The 23,361-nt window shown below is 43.4% G+C and overlaps 1 protein-coding gene across 1 annotated transcript in view; it reads left to right on the top strand.

Annotated features, from left to right (window-relative positions):
• TG (thyroglobulin) overlaps window positions 1-23,361 on the top strand; it is a 660,241-nt gene that overhangs the window by 592,767 nt on the left and 44,113 nt on the right. The window contains exons 44-45 of the mRNA XM_085604890.1: window positions 1,131-1,312; window positions 8,152-8,259. Coding sequence (XP_085461016.1) covers window positions 1,131-1,312; window positions 8,152-8,259 — 290 coding nt within the window. The remainder of the gene's footprint in view (window positions 1-1,130; window positions 1,313-8,151; window positions 8,260-23,361) is intronic.

Here is a 23,361-nt window from a genome sequence, read left to right as displayed (position 1 = left end):
CATGCAGAGGAAGGAGAGGGTGAGGGTTATAAACCGACATTATACACTGAAGTTAGAGTGTGATTGGGGAACACTTCAGATATCCTAGAAGGACTATGAACTCCAAGATGATTTCCGGGTATTCTGGTATGGAGGCCAAGCACTATAGATCCACTGGGGATTCTGGAATGAGGGCAAGAAATTGATTAACAAATGCTATGGGGACTTGTGATGGGTCATATGATCCCCGTCCTTAGTTATAAGAAAAGGATAAATAAACTCTAAAGGTTTGACGGCATGTCCAAACCCAAAGAAGAAGGCATAGAAGCACACAAAAGTGCCCCATTTGCATTCATGACTATCACATCCGGTACAGGTTTTTTCTTAAAATGCTGGTAGTTTGTTGCCATGTTTATCTCATTTTAAATTCAAAATGCAATGAAAAAATCTGGACTGGATGATCTACAAGGTGCAACATTGATGTCAAATTTGGGTAGTCAAGGATATCAGCAGCTGCCTATAATTTGCCCTGGCCCTGCCCTTTCTTCGGTTCAGGGTTCATGAAGGCGGTGCCAGTAAGAGGAAGTAACCATGGCTCCTAGAGCTGTGTTTACTTTCTTTAAGTTCCTCTCTTAGCCCAGCCCCAACACATTCTGGAAGTTGTCAACGTGTCTGTTGACGGTCTAAAGGTGGGTAAGGGTGACCGCCTTATGTCATTTGAGGTCAAAATGGGTGCACTTCCGTTCCCCCAGCATTTGGTGAAATGACGCCCATGAAATTATTTTTGGTACAATAATGCAAACCTTAAAAATGAACGGCATAAACCCTTAAAAGGAATAAATGCCTTTTGTCTGTACTTAAGGTTCGTTGCACAAGGGTCAGGATGTATTTGCAAGTGCCGAAAGAGAGCGAAAACTCATGATAATGTGTTCCCCGTAGACGCAGAGGCAGGTGTTAACAAATGTATCATGTCTGATGTTTCTAGTAGCTCATGCCTTGTCTTTTTTTTTTTTATCTCCTTGCGGCTACTGTATAAACACAAACAGCTGCTTTTTCTCAAATGTGTCTTTTTTTTTTTACCACAAATTACTACATTGCTCCGGAATTTCGATGCCTCTCTAAACATGCAATAATTTGTTTGTGCTCTGCAGAAATTCGAAGAGAGCCAAGGGAGAGGCGAGAGCAAGACCGCCTTCTACCAGGCCCTGCAGAACTCCCTGGGGGGAGCGAGCCTGAACCCGCTGGTCAGAGACGCCGCCGTCTGGTACTATTCCCTGGAGCACTCCAGCGACGACTATTCGGTGTTTTCCAGGGCTCTGGAAAACTCCACACGGTAAGGAGCCCGGGCACGCGGCCAAAGGTAGCGACGCCGCTCTGCAGCCCGATCCCCTCACACACACGGTGAATTAATTAATGGTTTCCTCCTGAGAGGATATAAATGCAGCAATGGTTGACAGGTAGAACAACTCGCCAAAACCGGAAGCGGTTCATTTTCATACAATCCAGAAATCGCTTATTTTTGTCCTCACATGGAAACGCACTCCGTCTTCAGGTCAGTTTCAGTCAAAGAACCTGGGTGATGGATTGAAGAGGTCTGTGTCCAGAGTTCAGTTTATTTAGCACGTGGGCTGGTGTCTCACGCTGCACCTGGCCTGGGCCCTCTGGAGCTGCGTGCTGCGTTGACTTTGGCAGCCTGTGGAGTACAGACGGCACGAAGCCATCCTAAATAGTTCTCCAAGACACACACTATAGCTGACACTGACAGGCCCTGCTAGCGCGAGGGAGCCGGAGTGACGCCAGGGTTCCGCCAGCATATGTGGTCTACACAGGCAGTGCCTACGACGTGGCGGAAAATGGCTTCCGATGGCTGGATGAGGACGCAGCTTGAGGGTGCGCGGGGACACAGGCCGAAGCTAAATTGAAAGGGGTAGATTTAGAAGAAAGTGACACATCTGTATAGATGCGTCACTTTCCCTGCGCCACCATGCAAAACCCTTACGTCACCATGGATGTGCCGTATTTACAATATGGCGCACCATGGCGCAAGGATTGAGAGATGCGTCAGAAATTCGGACACATCTGTTGACGGAAAAGTCACGCATTGCGTTGTGTCGCAAGCACGGCGCAACTCCAGCAATGCGTGTTGCGGCCTATTCCCAATACACTGCGTCACTCCTTACGCCTGCTTCAAGCAGGCGTAAGGTTTTGATGCACTGGCGTCCTAAAAGTCACGCAGTGAAATCTTGTAGATTTCACTGTGTCACTTTTACGAGGCTTTCCTGCGTGGGAACGCCTACCCTGCATACATTATACCTGACGCAGGTATGATGTCACACAGTGCTTTACAACGTGACGCATCTCTCAAGATGCATCACGATGTAAATGGGCCGCAACTTTTACGCCACCGATGCGTCACAAAAGTGATGCAACAACAGCGCAAAAGTGACACAAGGGGCTTGTAAATCTGCCCCAAAGTTGTCATAAAAGTGTAGCATAGGAATTGGCGCTTCCTTTGGGTTGGTTCCCGTTTACTCAGTAACACGTATAGGTTTTGCTATACATTACCTGCAGTTGGAAAAATTCTAGACACACATTTAATAAGAAATCAAAAATCACAAAAAACATACTTTTCCACAAGTTATACAGTAGAATTCTCTGAGGTAGTAGAACACAGGAACTGCCCTTAAAACATAACATTCTGTGTAGGATCATTTTCTTATCCCTTATCAATAACCCCTCAAAGATCAGAATCGCAATTCATGTTTCTCTCTGTTGCGTTACTGACCTGATCAATAACACTTGTTATTGGCCTTCACCTGAATCTCTGTGTTCGGAGAGGAATCATAGGGAATAACCAGCATTACTGACCTGTTCTAAGGGGAGTAATGCTACAGGTATGTGAAAGTGCTAGCCCTGGCGCCTCTTGTCTCACTTCTGCACCTGCCTCATGCAGTTGCTACCTTGTAGAGAACTTCAGGTGTGGGCCTGTCATTATCAGAGCCACACTGGCCATTTGTTCCCTTGGGTGTTTCCCAGGTGGGCTGGCGTTCATCGGAGGCCTGTCTTTAAAGCCCCAGGGCCACTTGAGGGCTTGATACCACCACATGGCTCCAGCATCTCTTTCACAAGCCACTGGGCATTTCATGCAGACCTTTTCTCGTTCCACAAGAGATCGTGTTTATAAACTTCTAAAAACAAACAACGATTTGTGTGATTGACTCTGGACACTAGAATGGACAACTAAGAGGGGCCAGTTTTGTGCGACTGGGCAGATAGAAGCGTTATTATTTATTAAAAATATGACATGGCAATATAGCACAGGCAAAGTTAGATTCAAGAGTAGGGTATTCATTTTATTATTGTAAAATTTCTTTTAGGTATTCACCAATGACACCCACATTTACCAACAATAAAAAATTACCCGAAGCGACAAGCATGGGGAGGACCTCCAGTCTGATACATATCCAGGCGGTTATGAAACTCCAAGAAAACCAACATGAAGAAGCACAATTCCCGCAAAGACACAAGAAAAATTTAGGACAACATCAGCTATCCCAACTAATCTGAACTGCGTATCACAGGCATGCACGCCGTCATTCACACACAAAGGTGCCCCACTCATACCTGCATGAGAAGGCAAAGGCGCTCAAAACAGAACCTTTATGAGCCATCCATAGAGACAGCACTCAACCTAACAATAACAGATAAGAGGGGAAGGAGCACACAGAACAAACCTTGGGGTATGATCTACCAAGAAGACACGAATGAGAGGAGAAAAGTAGGCATGGGCAGTATACCTGTGGAAACAATTTCACGTAGCACCATTTTGACCCACATGCCACTATCCAAATGCACACGCTTTCTGCTACACTCATAAAGGCCCCCAATCGCCAGGAAAGAGGAAGCTCACAGAGACCGAATGGGGCATTACCTCCCCCATCTAGGCACAGACAAGGAGAACAAGGAAGCAATTGCAAGCATAAATGTATTAAAATACCAGTAGGAGAAGAAAGAAAAGTACAAGCAGATATTGGCTAACAGGAAAAGTCAGTTCATAGACCCTTACACAATCATCACCATTCAACAAGCTTTTGGCACTCCAAGCTAGTCCGCACAACACGCAATTCATGTAGCTCATGCATTACTTGCTCTCTAGCGAAGATCTATCCAGTGTTATCGCATGGGTCCTGTGGATCTACCAATATAGGCCCTTCACCTATGATATGAATTTATTATTGCATGATTAAGGTGACTACCAGTTTGGGTTCAGGGCCATCGACTCTCAAGTTTCCCTCTGGGGGCCACGTCTTTGCTTGAAGAGGAAGTGTGGTTATTGGTTATGCTTACTAAAGACATATCCAGCATTAATAATATTCAAGTGTTGACCCCCCCCCCTTTAAGCCTCCAAAGTATTTTGACAATCATGCACATCACAATCTTTCTGTTTTTTGTTCTCAAAGTTATCGTCACATTGCATGCTTGCAATTTCGTAAGGTACATTTCATGGTTTTGCTGATTTTCAGAGGAGGTCAGCCTTTCAGCAGTTGATCTGCCTTAAATGATTTAAGCACTTACAGTGCAATACCTCAAAAACAAGGTTGTAATCCATCAGCAGCAAACCATCTAGGTCTGGAAGAACACAAAATCTGGCAAGTCCTTTTTGGGGTGCCTCAAATGGGATGTGTTTCTGCATCAAACACACCAGTTATATAGTCACCTTCATTAGCTTTGGCAGTATCTGTGGACAAATGGAAAAGCGGGAAAAATCTTCCATGTTGCAAACTTTTGGACTGCTGGGGGCTCCCTCGTGTTGACAAGACTCGAAAATGGTTTCAGCAGCTACCTTTTAAGACTACAAAACATCACATATTCAGTAAGAAAAATATTTAAACGGACACCATAGCTATGAAAGATCTCATGAGTAACTTGCAGGACGCAAATGGTTCAATGAACCAGAAGACTCTGACGCACACAACGATTCAATTACACAATCACACATCCATATACATCACGACCGCACAGATTGACTCCAAGGCCACTATAATGGTCCCCAATGGAGACATCAATAGGGGTAACTTAGCCTGCACATACCAGTCATGGGTGCAGCTAGCACATGTGAATGAGAGGAAAAGCACATTGCCTCATTAAGAAGACACACTTGAAAAATATGGAGACATTTACTAAACTGTCAAGCGCAAAGGATTCCTACTACCTATGCTAGTCTAGAGCCAGTACCTTTAAGTAAGTCAGGGACAGCATTTGCTTACAGTATGATGAACCCTCACCCCCTAATGTGGCATGTTTATGTTTGGGTTCCCATCTAGCACTTGTTATCCACATGGTTCTGTTGAACTTCTGTTGGGTATGTGGTGTAATGGGGTATAAATGTGCGAGAAGAGACAATGGTGGCAGGGTTTATAATTGTGTAGGTCGTGACTGTCCTCTGGTCTCAATATATTCTTACCCCCTACTTCTCAAGGTTAAAATATTTATCAGAAGGTCTGTTGTTGAAATTTACAATATCTGTTCTAGCAGAGCACACATTCTGATTGTTATCTCCCTTAACAGTGTATGAAAGCAGTCCTGATGAAAGTGCCTTATCGTCTTTGAGTGTCGAAACATGTTGACTAAAAAGACAGTCAGGGTTGAGAAACACCCGCTTGTTTGTATCCTCATCACACCACATACCTCACAAAAGGTAGTCACAGTTGCCCGGGTGGCAAGAGGATACTGGAGATTTTTGCCTGCTGAAGACTTTGTCTGAGAAATTAACCTGCTCTAGGAGAAACTAGGAACCTTTATACAGATCTGCATCCTTTCTGACATCAGCTAGGACATATGGTCATTGGACGCCTGCAAACTATTTAGAAAAAGCAACCAGACTGTCTAATTGACTGGACAATTCTTCTGTAATTTTTCCTGATAGCCACAATGATGTGCCCATTAGCTATAACTATGGCTTGTCATAAACCACCGTGGGCACAAAACCAATTAACTGCAGTGTTCAGTGAATCTAGCCAAAGCCATGGTCACCGCAGAGCCGGAGTGTAATTTGACCAGGAGTAACCTTTATATAAGAAAGGCCTTTGGCCCTACAACGTCTTCGGAAATATTTCAGATTAATACAGTATACGTTTAATATTACTTTAAGAAGAAATCTGAGCCTGTGCCTACAACAAATGTACCTTTCACAGGTGAAACATTGTGTGCCTACAGTGGCTTTGTCAATTTTAAATGTGTAACAAATTTTGAAACTCACTCTTCATAAATGATGGAAGTAACATGTCTACTATCTTGCCTTGTGCAATACAATTGAACATGAATGGGTCAAAGATTGCTATTTTGTAATCTAAAACATCTTCCTAGAATGTGTCTTACTTGCTTTAGAAATAGAACGAACTGCTTTAAAGGTATACTCTGTGAGATGATAAAGCCACTTATCACAGAAAACATATGCTGAGTTCAGCCCAGTTACTTTGGTAATATAAAGTATCGGCCTAATCAGAATTACTAGTCGATTGAAAGTATGGCTCTCTGATGGTTCAGTCTCCGACATATCAGCAGCAGATAGGTGCTGTGATGTCCAAGCGGGAAACAGCACAATGTGAGTATCGGGCATTGTGTACTGAAACACTGATTTCACTGTAGTTCCCTGTTTCTCTGGGGACAACCAAAGTCATGAAGGTAATACCATGGTATTATCACTTTCCAGAATTACCACTCTCCACTGTATTGTCGCCTGCATTAATTAGACAAATCCGTTTTATGGTCATAAATAGAAAGAAACTGGATTTAGGGCCTGATTACGATCTTGACAGACACGGTTACTCAGTCACAAATGTGAGGGATATCCAATCCTCCAAATTACTTTACCATTATATCCTATGGAACTTGTATTAGAACATTGGAATGTTGGGAGCTCCATTGAAAACAATGGAGTGCTCCGGGCTTATAATGGCTGGTATAAGCCCGGAGCTCCAACATTCCAATGTGTCTTTGTTCACAGCTCTGGCTGTGAACAAAGGCTTCAGGGAGCCTGAGGGGATTTCAATCCCCTCGCGCTCCCTGAAGGCTTTGTTTTGTTAGAACATTCTGCCCTCTAGTGGAAGAATGTTCTAATAGCCTTATAGCCCTTCGTAGCAGGGCTATACCGGCTTTTAAAGTCCCTCTGCTTTGTTAAAGTCCCTCGCCTTCAGCTCGGGCCTTTAACGCTGCAGCGGGCCTTTAACAGCCGGTATAGCCCGCTACGGCGGGCTATAAGGCTATATTAGAACATTGGAATGTTGGGAGCTCCATTGAGAACAATGGAGTGCTCCGGGCTTATAATGGCTGGTATAAGCCCGGAGCTCCAACATTCCAATGTTTCTTTGTTCACAGCTCTGGCTGTGAACAAAGGCTTCAGGGAGCCTGAGGGGATTTCAATCCCCTCGCGCACCCTGAAGGCTTTGTTTTATTTGTTAGAACATTCTGCCCTCTATTGGCAGAATGTTCTAATAGCTTTATAGCACTTCGTAGCAGGGCTATACCGGCTATTAAAGTCCCGCTGCTTTGTTAAAGTCCTTCGCCTTTGGCTCGGGCCTTTAACGATGCAGCGGGCCTTTAATAGCCGGTATAGCCCGCTGCGGCTGACCATAAGGCTATAATATAGCGGGCGGAATATCCGCCACAATAGCGATCGAGTGTCCCATCATCCTAGATGGTATTCAGGCCCTTAGTTTCAAGCTCCTCGCACATAAAATCTATTAGAATTGAGGATCCTTGTGCCAGAGCACACTACTCTCATTCTAGCCTTGCTATTTACCTAATGTGCTCCTTTGTCATCAATTGTTTATTGTCACTTGTTGCATGGAGCTGATGCGAGGGCCCTCTCTGGTACAAACGCTCTTACTGATATCATCTGCGTTCCCACAAAATATGCTATGGACCCCCACATGTTTCAGCATTGTTGTCCAATCGTATGCCATTTGTTGTGGTCAGATGTGAGACAATCTTACCCTTGATATTTAAGAATTACATGATGATGATCAACATTTTTATCATAATTTTAATTTGGCCTTATTGCGTCAGACAAACCCTAAAATCAATTATTAGTAAGCACTGTCAACTATTGTATTTGTATGATACTTTTCCGGGAGAATGAATGAGTGACAATGTATTTTTCTTTCTGTTTAGAGATCATTTTGTTATCTGCCCTGCGATAAACATGGTCAGGCACTGGGCTGAGACGAACGGGGGTAATACGTTCATGTACTATGTGCCCGAGAGTGCTCTTCAGAGCAGGTAAGGTGCTGCCATGTAACTGGGGATTGAAAGCATTGGCTCATATAATGAGTGTTATGTATTAACAACTTGTTTTAGCTATGTTTTTGTTGCATTTAGCACCAATATTTTGCCTGATGTCCAATTCAAGTTGCTTTTTTGTCCTAATTAATAATTTGTACTAATAATACATTTGAACGGAACACCCAACAGGCTAGGTGGGAAGATTCAATCATATATTATATTCAGGACTGAGACCTACAATGAGATCAGCCATTGTCTGAATGGAAGGAGTTAGTGACAATAATTGATGGCTTTGCAGCAGCAGCTGTAACAGTTTCTATTTGTTCATATATGTGTGATGGCTTCGATCGAATTTGTATTACTCACTGTGTTTTAGCTCACAATTGCCTTGAGTCTGGCCACTCTGAGGAAGTATTGTCAGTGTGGCTGTATTTGGTTAATGCATTTCAAAACTAAACCTGCTAGTCACAAGTTGCTTGACAAGTTCAGTTTTCCGAAAAGTATCAATGAGGAATCTGTTTGTTTGTGCTCTCGCAGTGTGAGAGCTATTCAGAGTCTGTCACATCTATTCTAATTGCTTGCCTCAATATTTAACCTCTTGCACTTCTGCTGCCAGGTGATTAATAAAGGGCTACCTGAGTATAGGTGCCTGATGTGTTTGTCATGAGTATCAATCTCTGCTGATCAGCACCAAAATTGTTTGTTATTCCAGCAAGGTTCAAGAAACTCTCTTACATTCAATGACAGATGTGGTCCAGGACGATTGTGGTGCTGGTGTGACTCTTTTGAGTGAGTCACAACAACACCACAAACTGTCTGGGGTATTTCACTCTGATCTGACTAGTGTATGTCCGCCGTAAATTTATGGATGAGCTCGAACAGTCTAAAATTGAATTAGAATTAAATGGGAGGAGGCCCTTTTTGGTAACGACCCTTCCTTTTGGTCCCTTGAGTGGTGGACAACGAATTCCGGCGATTTACGGAAACCAGCAGAAAAGGCCAAAAATCTTTGGGTAATCGTGGACAATAGGCTTACCTTTGCTAAACAGATCAACGCTCTTACTTCGTCCACCTGCCTTTTATCCCAGTAAACTATCAAAAACTGGTCATATCAGCTTCGATATTGGCCAGATTAGATTATTGCAATGGTCTTTATCTTAATATGCTGTTCCAACATCTGAGCAAACTTTAGGTTTTGCAGAATACAGCTGCGAGAGTCCTTACTCATACTCTGAAAAATGTTTCGGTCAGGAATACAATCAAACAGTTACATTGGGTACCTGTGAAGGAGTGGATCCAACTCGAAGCTTTGTGCTTTGCGTACAAGGCTTTGCACCATTTGGGTCCTCAGGACTTAGCTCAGTACTTTAGATGGGACTCGCCCACTAAGAAACTTAGATCTTCCAATTCTAGAACTTTGAGGGTACCAAGATTTAAAAGAACAATATGGGGTAGCAGAAGTTTCTATTTGGGCACCATTACCATTTGGAATGAAATTCCGTTATTTATCCGTTCAGCCACTTCCCTCCTTGAATTTAGACAAGAGTTGAAAACCTGACTTTTTAGCAGATCCGATTATTGGTAATGATTTCTGATCGCCGGTTTGATCTTAGGTTAGCGCCAGGACACTGTTCGGTAACAGTGTGCTCTACAAATTCCATATATTAACATTAACATCTGAACATGGGTAATGTTTGCACACCTCTAAAGTTGTCTAATATGTTGGCCAGTTAAATGACGCTGAAGGTACATCTATATTTTAAATAGCAAGGGTGAGCTATCACTATCAAGGACAGTCCTCCAGCACTTTCACCAGACGAGAGCTGTCCTCTGACTGATTTAACATGCCGAGCCTGGTCAGTTGACTGTGATTGTGGAGGAATTATTGGAACCAGTAAAACATGGTGCTAAACATTCCTATCCACTCTTTTTAGACATTTTAGGATAACACTTTTGTCTACTGTATCATTGGGTGATAAAGTTTAAACGTGAATCAGCCCGCCATGATTGCGTTTGCCCTTCATTTTCAGTGTTTGTTATTGCCGTTCTGGGCTGTCTCATTGGTTAAAACCAGACTGACAGTCATGTGGTAGAGTTCATTGCATCTATTATGTAATTTTGTATTGGTAACTCTAAAGTTCAAACCTAGTAATCAACAGAGCACTGAACAGGGGGCTAGCCCAGAGGACACATGAGTGGGGTAGAGTGATATGTAGTAGTGAACTTAGAGATATAGGGCCAGATGTATCAAAGGGTTTTACCCATTATGTGTCTATGGGAAAATGTGTTCATACATATGGCACAAAGCTCCTTAACAGGGTGATATTTAACCACTTAAATGCGGAGGACCATTCTAGTGTGGTGGCTGTGAACACCGCATTGCTTAAAAGAATCTTTCTGGGGCTCACACCAGAAGGATTTTCTTTTTCAATATGGAGACAAGATCCCCTTTTCAGCAATTTCTCTCCCTAGTGGGTCCTCACTTGGGGTTTGCCACAGGACAGCAATCCCCAATCAGGGATCCACCCACTAGATCTCTGGAGTGGCCTCCCAGGCACAAGCATGTTCTTCTCCACTGGAAAGTGGGTTTTGAGGGGCAGAAGCCCACCAGATGAGAGTGAACATGAATAATAAAAATGGTGGTGGTGGCTAGCCCTGGCATTGGGCCATGCCCCCATCCAAAATATCTAAAATAGTCTTTCTGATATCCCTGGGGGCCGCAGATTGGGGGTTTACCCCTGGTGGGCAGAATGATGGGTTTTACCAGGCCCGGGGACAGAAAACCCACTAGACACCAGGGAAAATATTAAAAAAGAAGGGGTGCGGGCCCCTAAATCTGAACTATTGAGGGGTTGGTTTGGTTGCTGAGGGGGGAAGTAATCATCCAACACTTGGAGCTATGCTGTTTCTGTACTGAATTGTCTTAATCCAGCTTAGTTGTCTTGAATTAGGTTGTAGTTGGGTGGCAATTACCTTCTTAAAGATTTTTTTTTTTTTTTAAAAGGGAGGTGGGTTTAGTTGGAAGTTGGTGATGAATGATTTTATTTCTAGGTGTTGAGTAGAATGTTGAAGGCTTCCAAAATGTGGTGCTGGAGTAACCAGGTAGATTAAAGTCTCAGAGGAAGGTTGGATAGAAGTGTTGGATGGAAGAGAAAGTGGAGAGGTCCATTAGTTCTAATATGAAGTGCTTTTAGTGTCTGGGTGGTCTGCAGATCATATGAAAGGAGGCTGTCCTGTATGCTGAAAGAGGAAATTGACAGAAAAGGTACTTATTTGTCATAGCGTTGTTGCATGTGCAGTGCCATCATGACTTGTGTATAAATGTGAGTCCCCCTTCAGTTTTGTATGTTCAGTCTATTAGTTGGCTGCTCGGCCTGTTGGGGGACAGGATGTCTAGAATGCTTGTAGTCCAGGGTGTGAGCCAGGTTTTTGTGATGAAGAGAGTGCCTAGGTTGTGGTGAGTGTCAGGGGTGTCGGGACATAAGTGATTGTGGCATGTGCATTGATGAACATGACTTGAAGTTGGTGTTTTGTGAGAGGTATGTATAATGTAGTAGGTAGATGAGGTTGTTGATGTTGTATGCATGAGTTGGGTGTACATGCTAGTGAGGTCTTAGTGTGGAAGTGGATAAGGCACATATAGTGGTGTATTCTGGGTCATAGTGTTGGGTACCTTGCCTAGGCAGAAGGGGTTCTGGCCGTAGATCCTTCAGGCCACAATAGCTAAATAGGTTATACCCTTGTCATGTATGGGCTTTGCTTGGTAACCCTAGGAAGTGGAATAGGAACCCAGTGAAAGGTGGAAATTCAGTGCTGGTTGCCTATTGCCTAGCAGGTGGTGCCTTGAGGGAGATCATGTGACATTCCTATGGTGACTTCTGGGGCAGGAACCTATGGCTGGAAATCTTGTCTGGTTACTGATTGTCTGGTTACTGGTGTCACAGGAAATCCACACTGTTTTATATAATCCTTAAATAATTTTTTTACTTCCTTTGCCAGTATCTTATCATAAGAATTGTGAGATTAGATTTTGGCCTGTTGGTGCTGTGGATTAGTGTTTTGTGTTTTTTGTTTTTTAAGATAAGGCTAATGATGTCCTGACGCTGCCATCAGCGTCAAGAGAATTTCCTTGTATTGTGTTTTTTTTGTCTTAGGTTAGTTACTTTGTTCACTTCTCCAAGTTCGAAGAAGGTATGTAATGAGATTACATTGGTCAGAAATATAATTAAATAAAGGGATAATTCTGCATTGTTCAAAGATTGTTGGAAGATTGGTAGAAGTGTCTTGTATTACATGGTGCAGCTTTTTTTCTTTCTCTGTCAGTGGAGATAACATATTGACTATTTTACTCCACTGATTTACTGCTTCACTGATTCTGCTCCATTTAAATCCACTTTACAGCTTCTGTTTAATCTGCATTTTGTTTGGGCAATTTTGTCAGATGGCATTGTCTTTGTCTGTTATTGGCATTGCAACAAATATTGTCTTCCATTTTAGTGGTGTTTCTGAAATCACAACATGAATAATTATTTATCAAATTGTGATTTATGGAGTTTATCCTTGTATATGAATATGTTTACTGATATGTCCATCGTAAACATAATTGAGTATTTTTTGCATGAACTCTACAAACTTCATAAAGTATTTTGTTACTTTCATTCAATTGACTGTGTTTCGTCATCATTTTGTGTAATTTTATAACTTGACATTCTCCTCAACAAATGCTTAACATCTTTTCCTCGGGTAGAATTGTTCTCTGTGTGGATCTGTCACTGGTGCTACCGGTTGAGTATTGCGTACACCACTTGGTCCATGTGTTTACAAAATGTTGGAAGATGATCTGAGGCAGTGTAAATTTCTTTCTGGGATGCTGGCCAAGAAGGTCCCCTTAAAAAAGTTCTCAAATAAACACACTAAAGTGTGGCCTGGTTCCATACTAATGGAGGGTAATTTAAAAGAGGATGGGATTGGACTTCCACCAAAAATCAGCAAATTTCCTGTCTACCCTCCTAGTGGTTTTCACCAGCTCATATAAATATGTGGAAACCACTCTTTTCCCAACAGTGCATCTGCGTACAGGAAAAGAATGCCCACCAGCTAGGTGCATCCTGAATATCGACCCCAGAATATTGATAGAAGCCAATATCATGGACAAAATGTCTACAAATAAAAAAAAACTGGTACGCAAGTCCATATTTTCTATACCTAACTCCTAATTCATGTTCTTTGGAGATATATATATATATATATATATATATATATTACCTACTGGCGGTCGCCAGTAGGTAGTTATAGTTAGGACCACGTTTCCATAGGAAAACCTCAACATTCTATTTTGAATAACTTTGGCGCCGGTCGACGAATCCTCGCGAATTTCTCAAAATAGGTGGGGCGCTACGCTCCGCTCCTACCCTGAAAGTCTCGGGGGGATCCGTCAAGCGGGGGCTGAGATAAAAGGGGGTCCCAAAACGCGTTTTTCCCATGCATTTTTCCATAGGACCTTTAGAACGAGCTACAGCCCGAACGGCTGAACAGAATTACTCAAAATTTGGCAGAGAGGTAGTCCCTAGGTCAAGGAAGTGCCTTTTGTAGGTTTGGTGTAAATCTGTTCAGTAGATTCTGAGAAAATAGCCTTTAAATCAATATATATATCTGAGCCCGCTTACGGTACGCTTACCGTACGCTTACGGTAAGCGTACGGTGGCGTGCGCGAGCGCGATTCTGATTGGCTCTTAGATCTTAGTAAACATTCGAATCGGCCGAAACCAGGAAGCGGCGGCCGCCATTTTGTGTATTTCACTCTGAAAAAAAAGAGTGAAAACAAGGAAAGGGGGCAATGAGGAGAGTTACAGACCCCCTAACATTTGTAAGGGGGTCAAAGAAGGACAGAAAAGTACAAAGAAAACATTTATTGATTTTAAAAAAAATCACGGGGTACGCGTACGGTAAGCTTACGGTAAGCGTACGGTAGGAAAAAAAAAAAAAAATGAAAATCAGATTTAAGTGTTTAGATATTAGGGGGCTCTAAAAAGAGCCGTTGTGTTTATGAAATGATTTTTTAGTGGTACCTACAAGTAAGTACCGATGCAGAGTCTAAGGTTCAAGAGGAAGACTCTGTTCCCTTCATCATTGAAGTGCACACCATCTCCTCTATAAATGTCTTGCATGTCATAACGCAAGTTGTTGTGGTAAATGGCACCCATACCATAGTCACGGAGGAAAGCAGAAACAGATTTGTTGACGTGCTTTCTTGCTTTGTCATCGCACCGCGTGCCCACCGTGCGTGCACGGCACTAACTGCGTAAAGTGGGCGCGCGGTGCGCGAAGCGCACCGCGTGCTCACTGTGCGCGCACGGTGCGCGAAGCGCACCGTGCGCGCACGGAACGAACTGCGTTAAGTGGGCGCGCACGCCACGAATGGCGTAAAGTAACTTAGCATTTAAAAAACCGTACAAATTCACTGAAAAAACCATAGGTTTCACACACGTTATAGTTAGGAATTAGCATTTAAAAAACCTTGCAAATTCACTGAAAAAACCATAGGTTTCACACATGTTATAGTTAGCGGAAATTTTACTGATAAAAAACCAATGAAATTCCCCCGTTATAGTTAGTGCAGGCAACTATAACTCACGCGACCGCAATCTTCTGCTGATGACATATGTGTCTTTATGAAAAAAAAATATTTGTAATATATGTATAGCTAAAAATGTATGGAAGAAGACATGGGCAAATAAGTGTCTAAATACAGTATTAGCATCAGCAGAGGATTGCGGTCGCGTGAGTTATAGTTGCCTGCACTAACTATAACGGGGGAATTTCATTGGTTTTTTATCAGTAAAATTTCCGCTAACTATAACATGTGTGAAACCTATGGTTTTTTCAGTGAATTTGCAAGGTTTTTTAAATGCTAATTCCTAACTATAACGTGTGTGAAACCTATGGTTTTTTCAGTGAATATATATATATATATATTACCTACTGGCGGTCGCCAGTAGGTAGTTATAGTTAGGACCCCTTTTCCATAGGAAATCCGCAACATTCTATTTTGAATAACTTTGGCGCCGGTCGATGAATCCTCGCGAATTTCTCAAAATAGGTGGGGCGCTACGCTCCGCTCCTACCCTGAAAGTCTCGGGGGGATTCGTCAAGCGGGGGCTGAGATAAAAGGGGGGTCCCAAAACGCGTTTTTCCCATGCATTTTTCCATAGGACCTTTAGAACGAGCTACAGCCCGAACGGCTGAACAGAATTACTAGAAATTTGGCAGAGAGGTAGCCATAAGGTCAAGGAAGTGCCTTTTGCAGGTCTGGTGTAAATCTGTTCAGTATTTCCTGAGTAAATAGCATTTAAAAGCATATATATATGTGGGCGGAGCCTAACCACACATCTCATCCTGAGATCTGATTGGCTGTCAGCACTTCATCCAAGAAGTGTTGGCAGCCATCTTGGGACAAATATACATGATAGCACCTCATTAAAAAGCATTGCAGTTAATAGAAGGTTTTAAGACTTTAGTTACATTATAAATCATTTGTTGATGGTACCATACTCATTTAAGGAATTGTGGTATGTTCTAAGGTGATTTCACCATGTGAAAAAGCCTTCTTCTGGGATATCATGATTGAGAGAAAAATATTTTCTCATGCTTTTACCACAGAGGTTTGGAAGGTGATCTATAGGCTAAACTGAGAGCTTATTTTCTGTAAATTCACATTATCTTTCTCAGTCATGTGAGAATGAAGTCTGATATTCTCAGTAAAACATGTACATCCAACAAGGGCAGAGACTGTCAGTTGATTCCTTTGTGTTCTACTGCAGCTTCCCAGAGTGTTCCAAAGAACTACTAGAGCGCTAACAGTCCTACTTATGATAAACGTATGGCACACCTGAAGCCATCTTGCTTGGATTAAAGTGGTAACTCTTAAAACATTTAATTTAAAAAGGAACAAAATGAGGGGGTTCATTTTTCCATAAAAAGTATGATTAGTGCTGCAGAAAGAAAAATTAGGGCACATTTTGAGTGACTTCACAAATCCTCTTCTATTTCATAAAAAAATTCTGACATGCAGACTGAAACATGCACTTTCAATACCAGCAGCAGTTTTCCCTGGTGAGCAGTAGCTTTACTACAGTGATCTAATGAGAAAAAAGAGTGCTAACATTCTGAATTTATGGCAAATGTGTGACACATCTGAATGCCTTCTTGATGGAATCAAAGTAAAAAACTGAAAGTATTTCCTACTGAGGAGACTGCAGTAAATGAGGAAATTAGGAAACTTCATAACAAATAAGTCTCCCAAGATGGCCACCAGAGACAAAAGAGCCCAAATGTAGCCCAAATATCACCCAGATGTAGCCCAAGTATAGCCCAATGACAGAATGTCCCAGAATGTTCTTAAAAACAACTAGAGCGCTTACTGTCTTCATTATGACAAAAGTATGGCACACCTGAAGCCATCTTGATTGGAATAAACTGGTAACACTTAAAACATTTAATTTAAAAAGGAACACAATGAGGAGGTTCATTTTGCCATAGAAATTATGATTAATACTGAAGAAAGAAAATGAGGGCACATTTTGAGTGACTTCTCAAATCCTCTTCTATTTCATTAAAAAATTCTGACATGCAGACTGAAACATGCACTTTTAATACCAGGAGCAGACTTCCATGGTGGAGTAGTTTTACTACAGTGATCTAATGAGCAACTAGAGTGCTAACATTCAGAATTTATGGCAAATGTGTGACATATCTGAATACCTTCATGATGGAATCAAAGTAAAAAACTGAAAGCATTTCCTACTGAGGAGACTGCAGTACATGAGGAAATTAGGAAACTTCATAACAAATAAATCTCCCAAGATGGCCACCGGAGACAAAAGAGCCCAAATGTAGCCCAAAATCAACCAGATGTAGCCCAAATATAGCCCAATGACAGAAGTGTGCAAAACACTTATTATTTTGTGTTTTTGCAGTGTTATATAGTGCAGACTTGTCAGGTATTGGAGTGCTTTACATGAGCATTGGTTACATCACACAAGAACAAATTCATTTTGGTTGTAGACATGGGGAGACTAAGTGATTTGACCAGAATCACAGAATGTCGAGCTGAAGCAGAAACTTCAACCTGGTTCCCCAGTTGCAAAGTCTGCAGTTCTGGAAGTAACACCACATCCTCTCCCCTAAGTGCAACATTTAATCAAGTGGTCAACTGGATAAAAAAACATAAAGATAACAAATAATTTAAAAGTGCTTTGTCGCTATTTGAAAACTCAGAAAATATGTCCTTATTTTAGTCTTTTAGAGCACTAACCATAATTTTGATGCCAATAAGACCCTCTCATATATGTAATTTCTAAAGGAAATGCTCTAGGTATTACAGTTTTGATTACATCAAGATGATGTCAGGCGTTCCACACTTTTGTAATAAATATAGAATGTTAGCAATCTAGTTGTTCATTAGGATACTGTTGAGAGGCAGAGGCCAGGGGCACGGACTCTGAAAATTGAAGGCAGGTAGGAGGGTGCAAAGGCAACAATTTAACCACACTGAGCAGGCAGGAAGGGCCGTGGAAGCACAACAGACTATGGAGGGCAGTGGAAAGGGGGGCAGGGGCAACAAACCAACAATACAGGACTTGCAAGAGAGGCTGTTGGAGGGAAGATCTATTACGGGTCAAGGAAGCTAGGGGCGGTCCCCAGATCCCCGGGAGCCACCACAGAACTGAGCAGGAGAGTGAGTCAGGGACAAAAGGGGCACCTTAATTTGAGCCGGGGTGCCTAGGAACGCTTGCTCCAAAAATGAAGAAAACAGACATATGAGACATGGAATTGGAGGCAGAATACAATGGCAGTTTAATGAGAAGATGCAACTTCAAAGAAACCGCAGAATAGAGACATAAAGTACAAAAAACAGAATCCAGATAATCATACAGCTGTCATAATATTCTCTGTATCTCAATTAATGTACTGACAGAGAGAGAGAGAAAACACATCTATAAATGCATCATGAGAAACAAGTTACACCAAGGAAAATGTTACCTAGGAACACTCACGTTTACTCTTAGAGCAAGCATTCCTGCAATTACAATACAAAATCTTTTAAATGCAAAAGTAAAGAGAACAATGGTTAAACATAACATGACATTTCATATAGGTAAAATAGAATAAGATACTTCAAGCAAAGCAGAGCAAGACATTTTAAGCAAAGGAAGACAAGAGCTCCCAGCTCTTGGGGAAAACCTGCACTGCCTGTTAACCTACATACAGACGGCGAGGTAGTCCGTCGATATCTGTGGGTGCTCCCTTTTTATATCATTTTGTGGGCTCCTTTGCACGCTACATCTACCTACGTATGCTACCCAAAAGCTTCGACTGCAGATTTTACCAGACATTTCGTCATTTACCCACTTAATGCTGACAATGGACTGGGTGAAAAGGTCAGTCTCTCAGGCCAATCGCTTATCGTAAGTTCCATAGAGCAAGCAGAAAATAATGGGTATTGTACGGGAATTCAATATATTCATGTATAAAATCTCCTCAGTTCTCCTAACTTGACGCTCTGCGGTTGCCACTTCCTTAAAAGCGGGAAACCTGCCCAGGACGCAAGTACCAGTCCAGGATGCAGCCTACTGTATGTCTACAGCTTCAGGGGGATGTTGAACTTTGATACCGAGCACGGAGCACTCGGGTAGGGTGGGGGCTACTAGTTTGGATCAGAAGGCCTCGCAGACCTGCCTTCAGACTGCTATACACTAAAATTGCAGAGCTATGGTCAATTTAACAAAGAGGCCTACATATTGAACAGAAGGGCCTACACAGGGGTTTTATGCTGGCTGAGTGGTAAGGATGTCTCAGGATAATTATATAGCAATACGGGACCCGCTGGTCAATTTAATACGGCCTACAAATGCAGCTGGCAGGGCAAGGACAAGGGTCTCATACTTCAGGTGTGGACAGAACGGGCCAGGGGCCCCCTGTGATACAAAATCTACCCTCCTTCAAGGCTGTGGCAATGTAATAGACCATTGTGGGCAGAAGGAAGAGGCAATGGTAGTACAACCATACATGCCAACAGACCCGATTCAGCCAGGAAACGTCCAATGTTTTTAAGCTCAAATGGGCTTTATTTGATCTGTCTCCTGTCTACAATATCCTCTTTTTCAATGTAACTCAAAGGGGAAAATCAATACCCCAGTTTTTTTTCAAAATCTCCCTCTTACCAAGTTCAAAATGTTCGCAAGTATGGTACATTGGATCATGGAAGGAAATGGGATAGACACATGGACTTGGATAACAGAGGACAGGAGGGACATGGAGAGGTGCACCAAACTGACCCTGCAGGGCAGGCATCAGGGTTTGCAGCAGCACAATACACCACACAGGGCATGCAGGACGGGAGTGCAGCACAACAATCCATAGAAAGCAAGAGGGAGGGGACAGGACCATGCACATGGACAACAGAGAACAGAGGGGCAAGAGGCAATGGTAGCTAGCTGACCATAATGGACAGACAGGAGAGAAAGCTGCAGCATAACAGACCATAAAGGGCAGGAGGGACGGATCAGGGGCATTACAATGGAACAGACAAGCCAGGAGGGAGGGAGTAGGGCTGGGGGCAAGGGGGCAGGGCAGGAGCAGCAAGATAGCCATGGAGGTCAGGCAGGATGGGCACTAGAAGCAAGACACACCATGAAGAGCAACAGTGAGACTGTGATGGCATACACACAGACCATGGAGGGAAGGTGGGAGGGGGTCAGGGGCAGCTAACTGACCACACAGGGAAGGTGGGAGGGGCCATGGCAGCACAGAAGACCATGCATGGCAAGTGGGAGGGTTAGTGGCAGCACAATGGCTATGATGGGCAAGAAGGAGGGTGGAGGGGCATGCACAAAGGACAATGGAGGATAGAAGGGAGGGTCAGGACCTGTGCACAGACAAGAAAGTTCAGGGGAAGGGACCTCACAACAGACCACACGGGGCAGGCAGGAGGAGCAGTTGCAGCACAACAGACCAGGGAGGGCAGAAGGGTGTGGCAGTACAATGGACCATGTAGGACAGGAGGAAGAGGATAGGGGCATGGCATGTGGACAGGCAGGGTGGAGGTGGCAGGGACAGGTTACAGTCATCTGACAATGCTAGGCAGGTGGGAGGGGAGTGGCAGCTCAACAGAACACTCAGAGTAGATAGGAGTGACAGGTCCATGGGACATGGTGGGCAAAAAGGATGGAGCAGGGGCATGCACAAAGACATCGGAGGGCAGGGGGAAGGAGAATAGGGGCAGCAAGCTAAGCACAGAGTTTAAGCAGGAGGTCAATGATGGGGCATAGAATTGGGCAATGGAGGGCAGGAGGACTGGACTGGTACATCATACTAAATTGAGGGCAGTGGCAGCACATCAGACCATGCATGGCAGGAGGGAGGAGGCTAGTCCATGGATTCACACAACAGAGGATAGGGAGGAAGGGGATGGGGCAGCAAGCTAACTGTTCAGAGAAGGCGGGTATTAGGAACTTTATTGTTTTTAAAACATTGTGTCTGTGCGAACTACTTAAAATATGAACTAGTATGCAGCATAATCTCACTTTTATTCAGGAAGAAGAGGACGTTTGTGACTGTGACTCCGGGCTCACTTGGCAGAAACACCCCCTGACCCTCCACCCCCTATCGCAAAATGTAATGCCCGTGAAAAGGGTAGGTGAACACAGTGTTATATAGAACATAGTCCTGAGAGCACGATTGAAAATGAAAACTAGATATAGTGTATGGTATAAACTATGCACCAAAAAGTGTGATATAAGATGAACCGGGCGTGAAATATAATTTGCAATACATTGTGCGCAATGACAGATTCATTGGAGAGCGCGAGATAGCACAGGCACTAGCGCGTGCTATGCGATATGCGCCTTGGAGTGTAATATGCACAGGGCAGTGTTGTGTAACCTAACTAGTCTCTAAAGTTGTAATATAAAATATGTGCTGGGGAGTGTAACGTTGCATATGCACTGTGACAAATATATGGATCCCAGATTGTAATATGTATGGCATAGCACTGTGCGTTATAACATAGGCATCGAGAAAGGCACGTTAGATGGGGCAATATAACCCGTGCGAAGACAAGTGTGGCATGACATATTCACGGGGTGGTGTTACAGTGCACATGGGCTAGAGAGTGTCATAGCATATGCACTAGCTAGTGGAATACAACACAGAGGTGTGTGGCACTCGGCAGGCAATGGTGGGTGTAACACAGCATTGGGCTCTGTCAGGAGCACGCTGTGACTCTCAAGTGATGTTCGTCCCCTTTCCAGAGAGTAAAATAAAAAGTATTACACATCCGGCAGTGGATGTGTGTTTTATTAACCGTGAGGGGGGTTTCTTGCATAGTTTTGGTCGAATTTTTGTCGAATCCCCTTTGAATGGCTTGGTGTGCATGTGTATTAAATGTGCCCGTCAATAGCTACCCATGTTTGTATAAATAAACGACAAGGGTGTCTACCAGGATTAGGCACGGTAGGGCATCAGACATGTCAGAGCTTCACTAGTGGTGTAAATACATTCCACGTGGATTCATTGCATGCATAGTCGCCTTTTAATGAATATCACGCAAATCGTCATGGTGATAGGTACGTACGGTTTGTCCAGCATGTCCTAGGTGTGTCTATAAATATATATTTTTTAAAAATAATAAAAAACAGTGGCCGGCCCTGGGGATTGGGGTCAAAAAAATATAATTAGGAGACTGGCCCTGGGGGATGGGGTCATCAGGGCCAATAAATTAGAATAAGAAGGGGAACCAAACAGCCCCCCTTCTTAAAAAACTAAAATAAATAAAAGACTGGCATCGTGCCGGAGGCCATGCCCCCTCCGTGCAGCACTCTGCAAACGCGCCCCCAACAGGCATCTCCAGTATGCGCCAGGGAGCTGCGCTGCAGCCAGGTGTTCTGAGGCCAAGCCCCTTTTTACACCTCTCTGCAACGCAGCTCTGTGGCGCTTACTGGAGGTACCTAGTGGTCTAGTTTGACCCTAGGGACCCTTAGGATTCAGGGGGACTCTCAACTTAGAACAGCCACAGGGCGCGTTTACACAGTGGTGAAGGGAGGGGACGGGGCCTGAGGTGACGTGTGCAAACACGCACTATGGCATGTTTTAAATTGGGGATATAATTTCCCTTCAATACTGAGGGCCCCTGGGGGCTAACTAGCCCACCAAGTGCTTCCAGTAAGCGCCACTGAGCTGCATTGCAGAGAGGTGGTCCAGGCCGTGCCACTTTTTACACCTCTCTGCAACGCAGCTCTGTGGCACTTACTGGAGGTACCTAGTGGGCTAGTTGGACCCTAGGGACCCTCAGGATTCAAATGAACTTAATCTCCCAACTAAAAATGGACACAGGGCGTGTTTACACAGTGGTGAAGGGAGGGGACGGGGCCTGAGTTAATGTGTGCAAAAACGCCCTGTGGCCTGTTTTAAGAGGTAGTTTTAATCCCCATGCCCTATTATTCACTAGGGGCTTACAGAGGAGGTCATGCTAATCACAGGGGGACCCCAACGCATAATGTTCCCTAGTGTATGTAGGTGTTTTCACTGTATTCTAAGTGTCTTTTAACATAGCACTGGCTCTAGGACTGGTTAGTCAGACTCAGTTACCACCAGTATCCGTCTGAAAAAGTTGAGGGTACAGGATGATTTTGCAACAAGGCTTCTTTCTGCTCTTCTTTTTGTTCTTTCTGCACGTTATCCTTCTTCCTGCACTTATCTTCGTATTTGAGGACTTCTGTTGCTTCTTTCTGCACTTCTTTTGTTTCTTTCTGTGCATTTTTTCTTCTTTCTTCACATGTCCTATCTCTGTAGGCATAGTTAGAAATTAGCATTTAAAAAACCTTTGAAATTCACTGAAAAAACCATGGGTTTCACACACGTTATAGTTAGGAATTAGCATTTAAAAAACCTTAGAAATTCAATGAAAAAACCAAAGGTTTCACACATGTTATAGTTAGCTGGACATTTCACTCGTAAAAAACCATTGAAATTCCCCCGTTATAGTTAGTTCAGCTAACTATAACTCGCGCGCCCGCAATGCACTACTGATGACGTCACATA

This window comes from Triturus cristatus, chromosome 5_1 (assembly GCF_964204655.1).
Source record: "Triturus cristatus chromosome 5_1, aTriCri1.1, whole genome shotgun sequence".
Lineage (NCBI taxonomy): Eukaryota > Metazoa > Chordata > Amphibia > Caudata > Salamandridae > Triturus > Triturus cristatus.
Note: the sequence above shows the minus strand (reverse complement) of the source record. Positions and strands in the feature narration are given on the sequence as shown.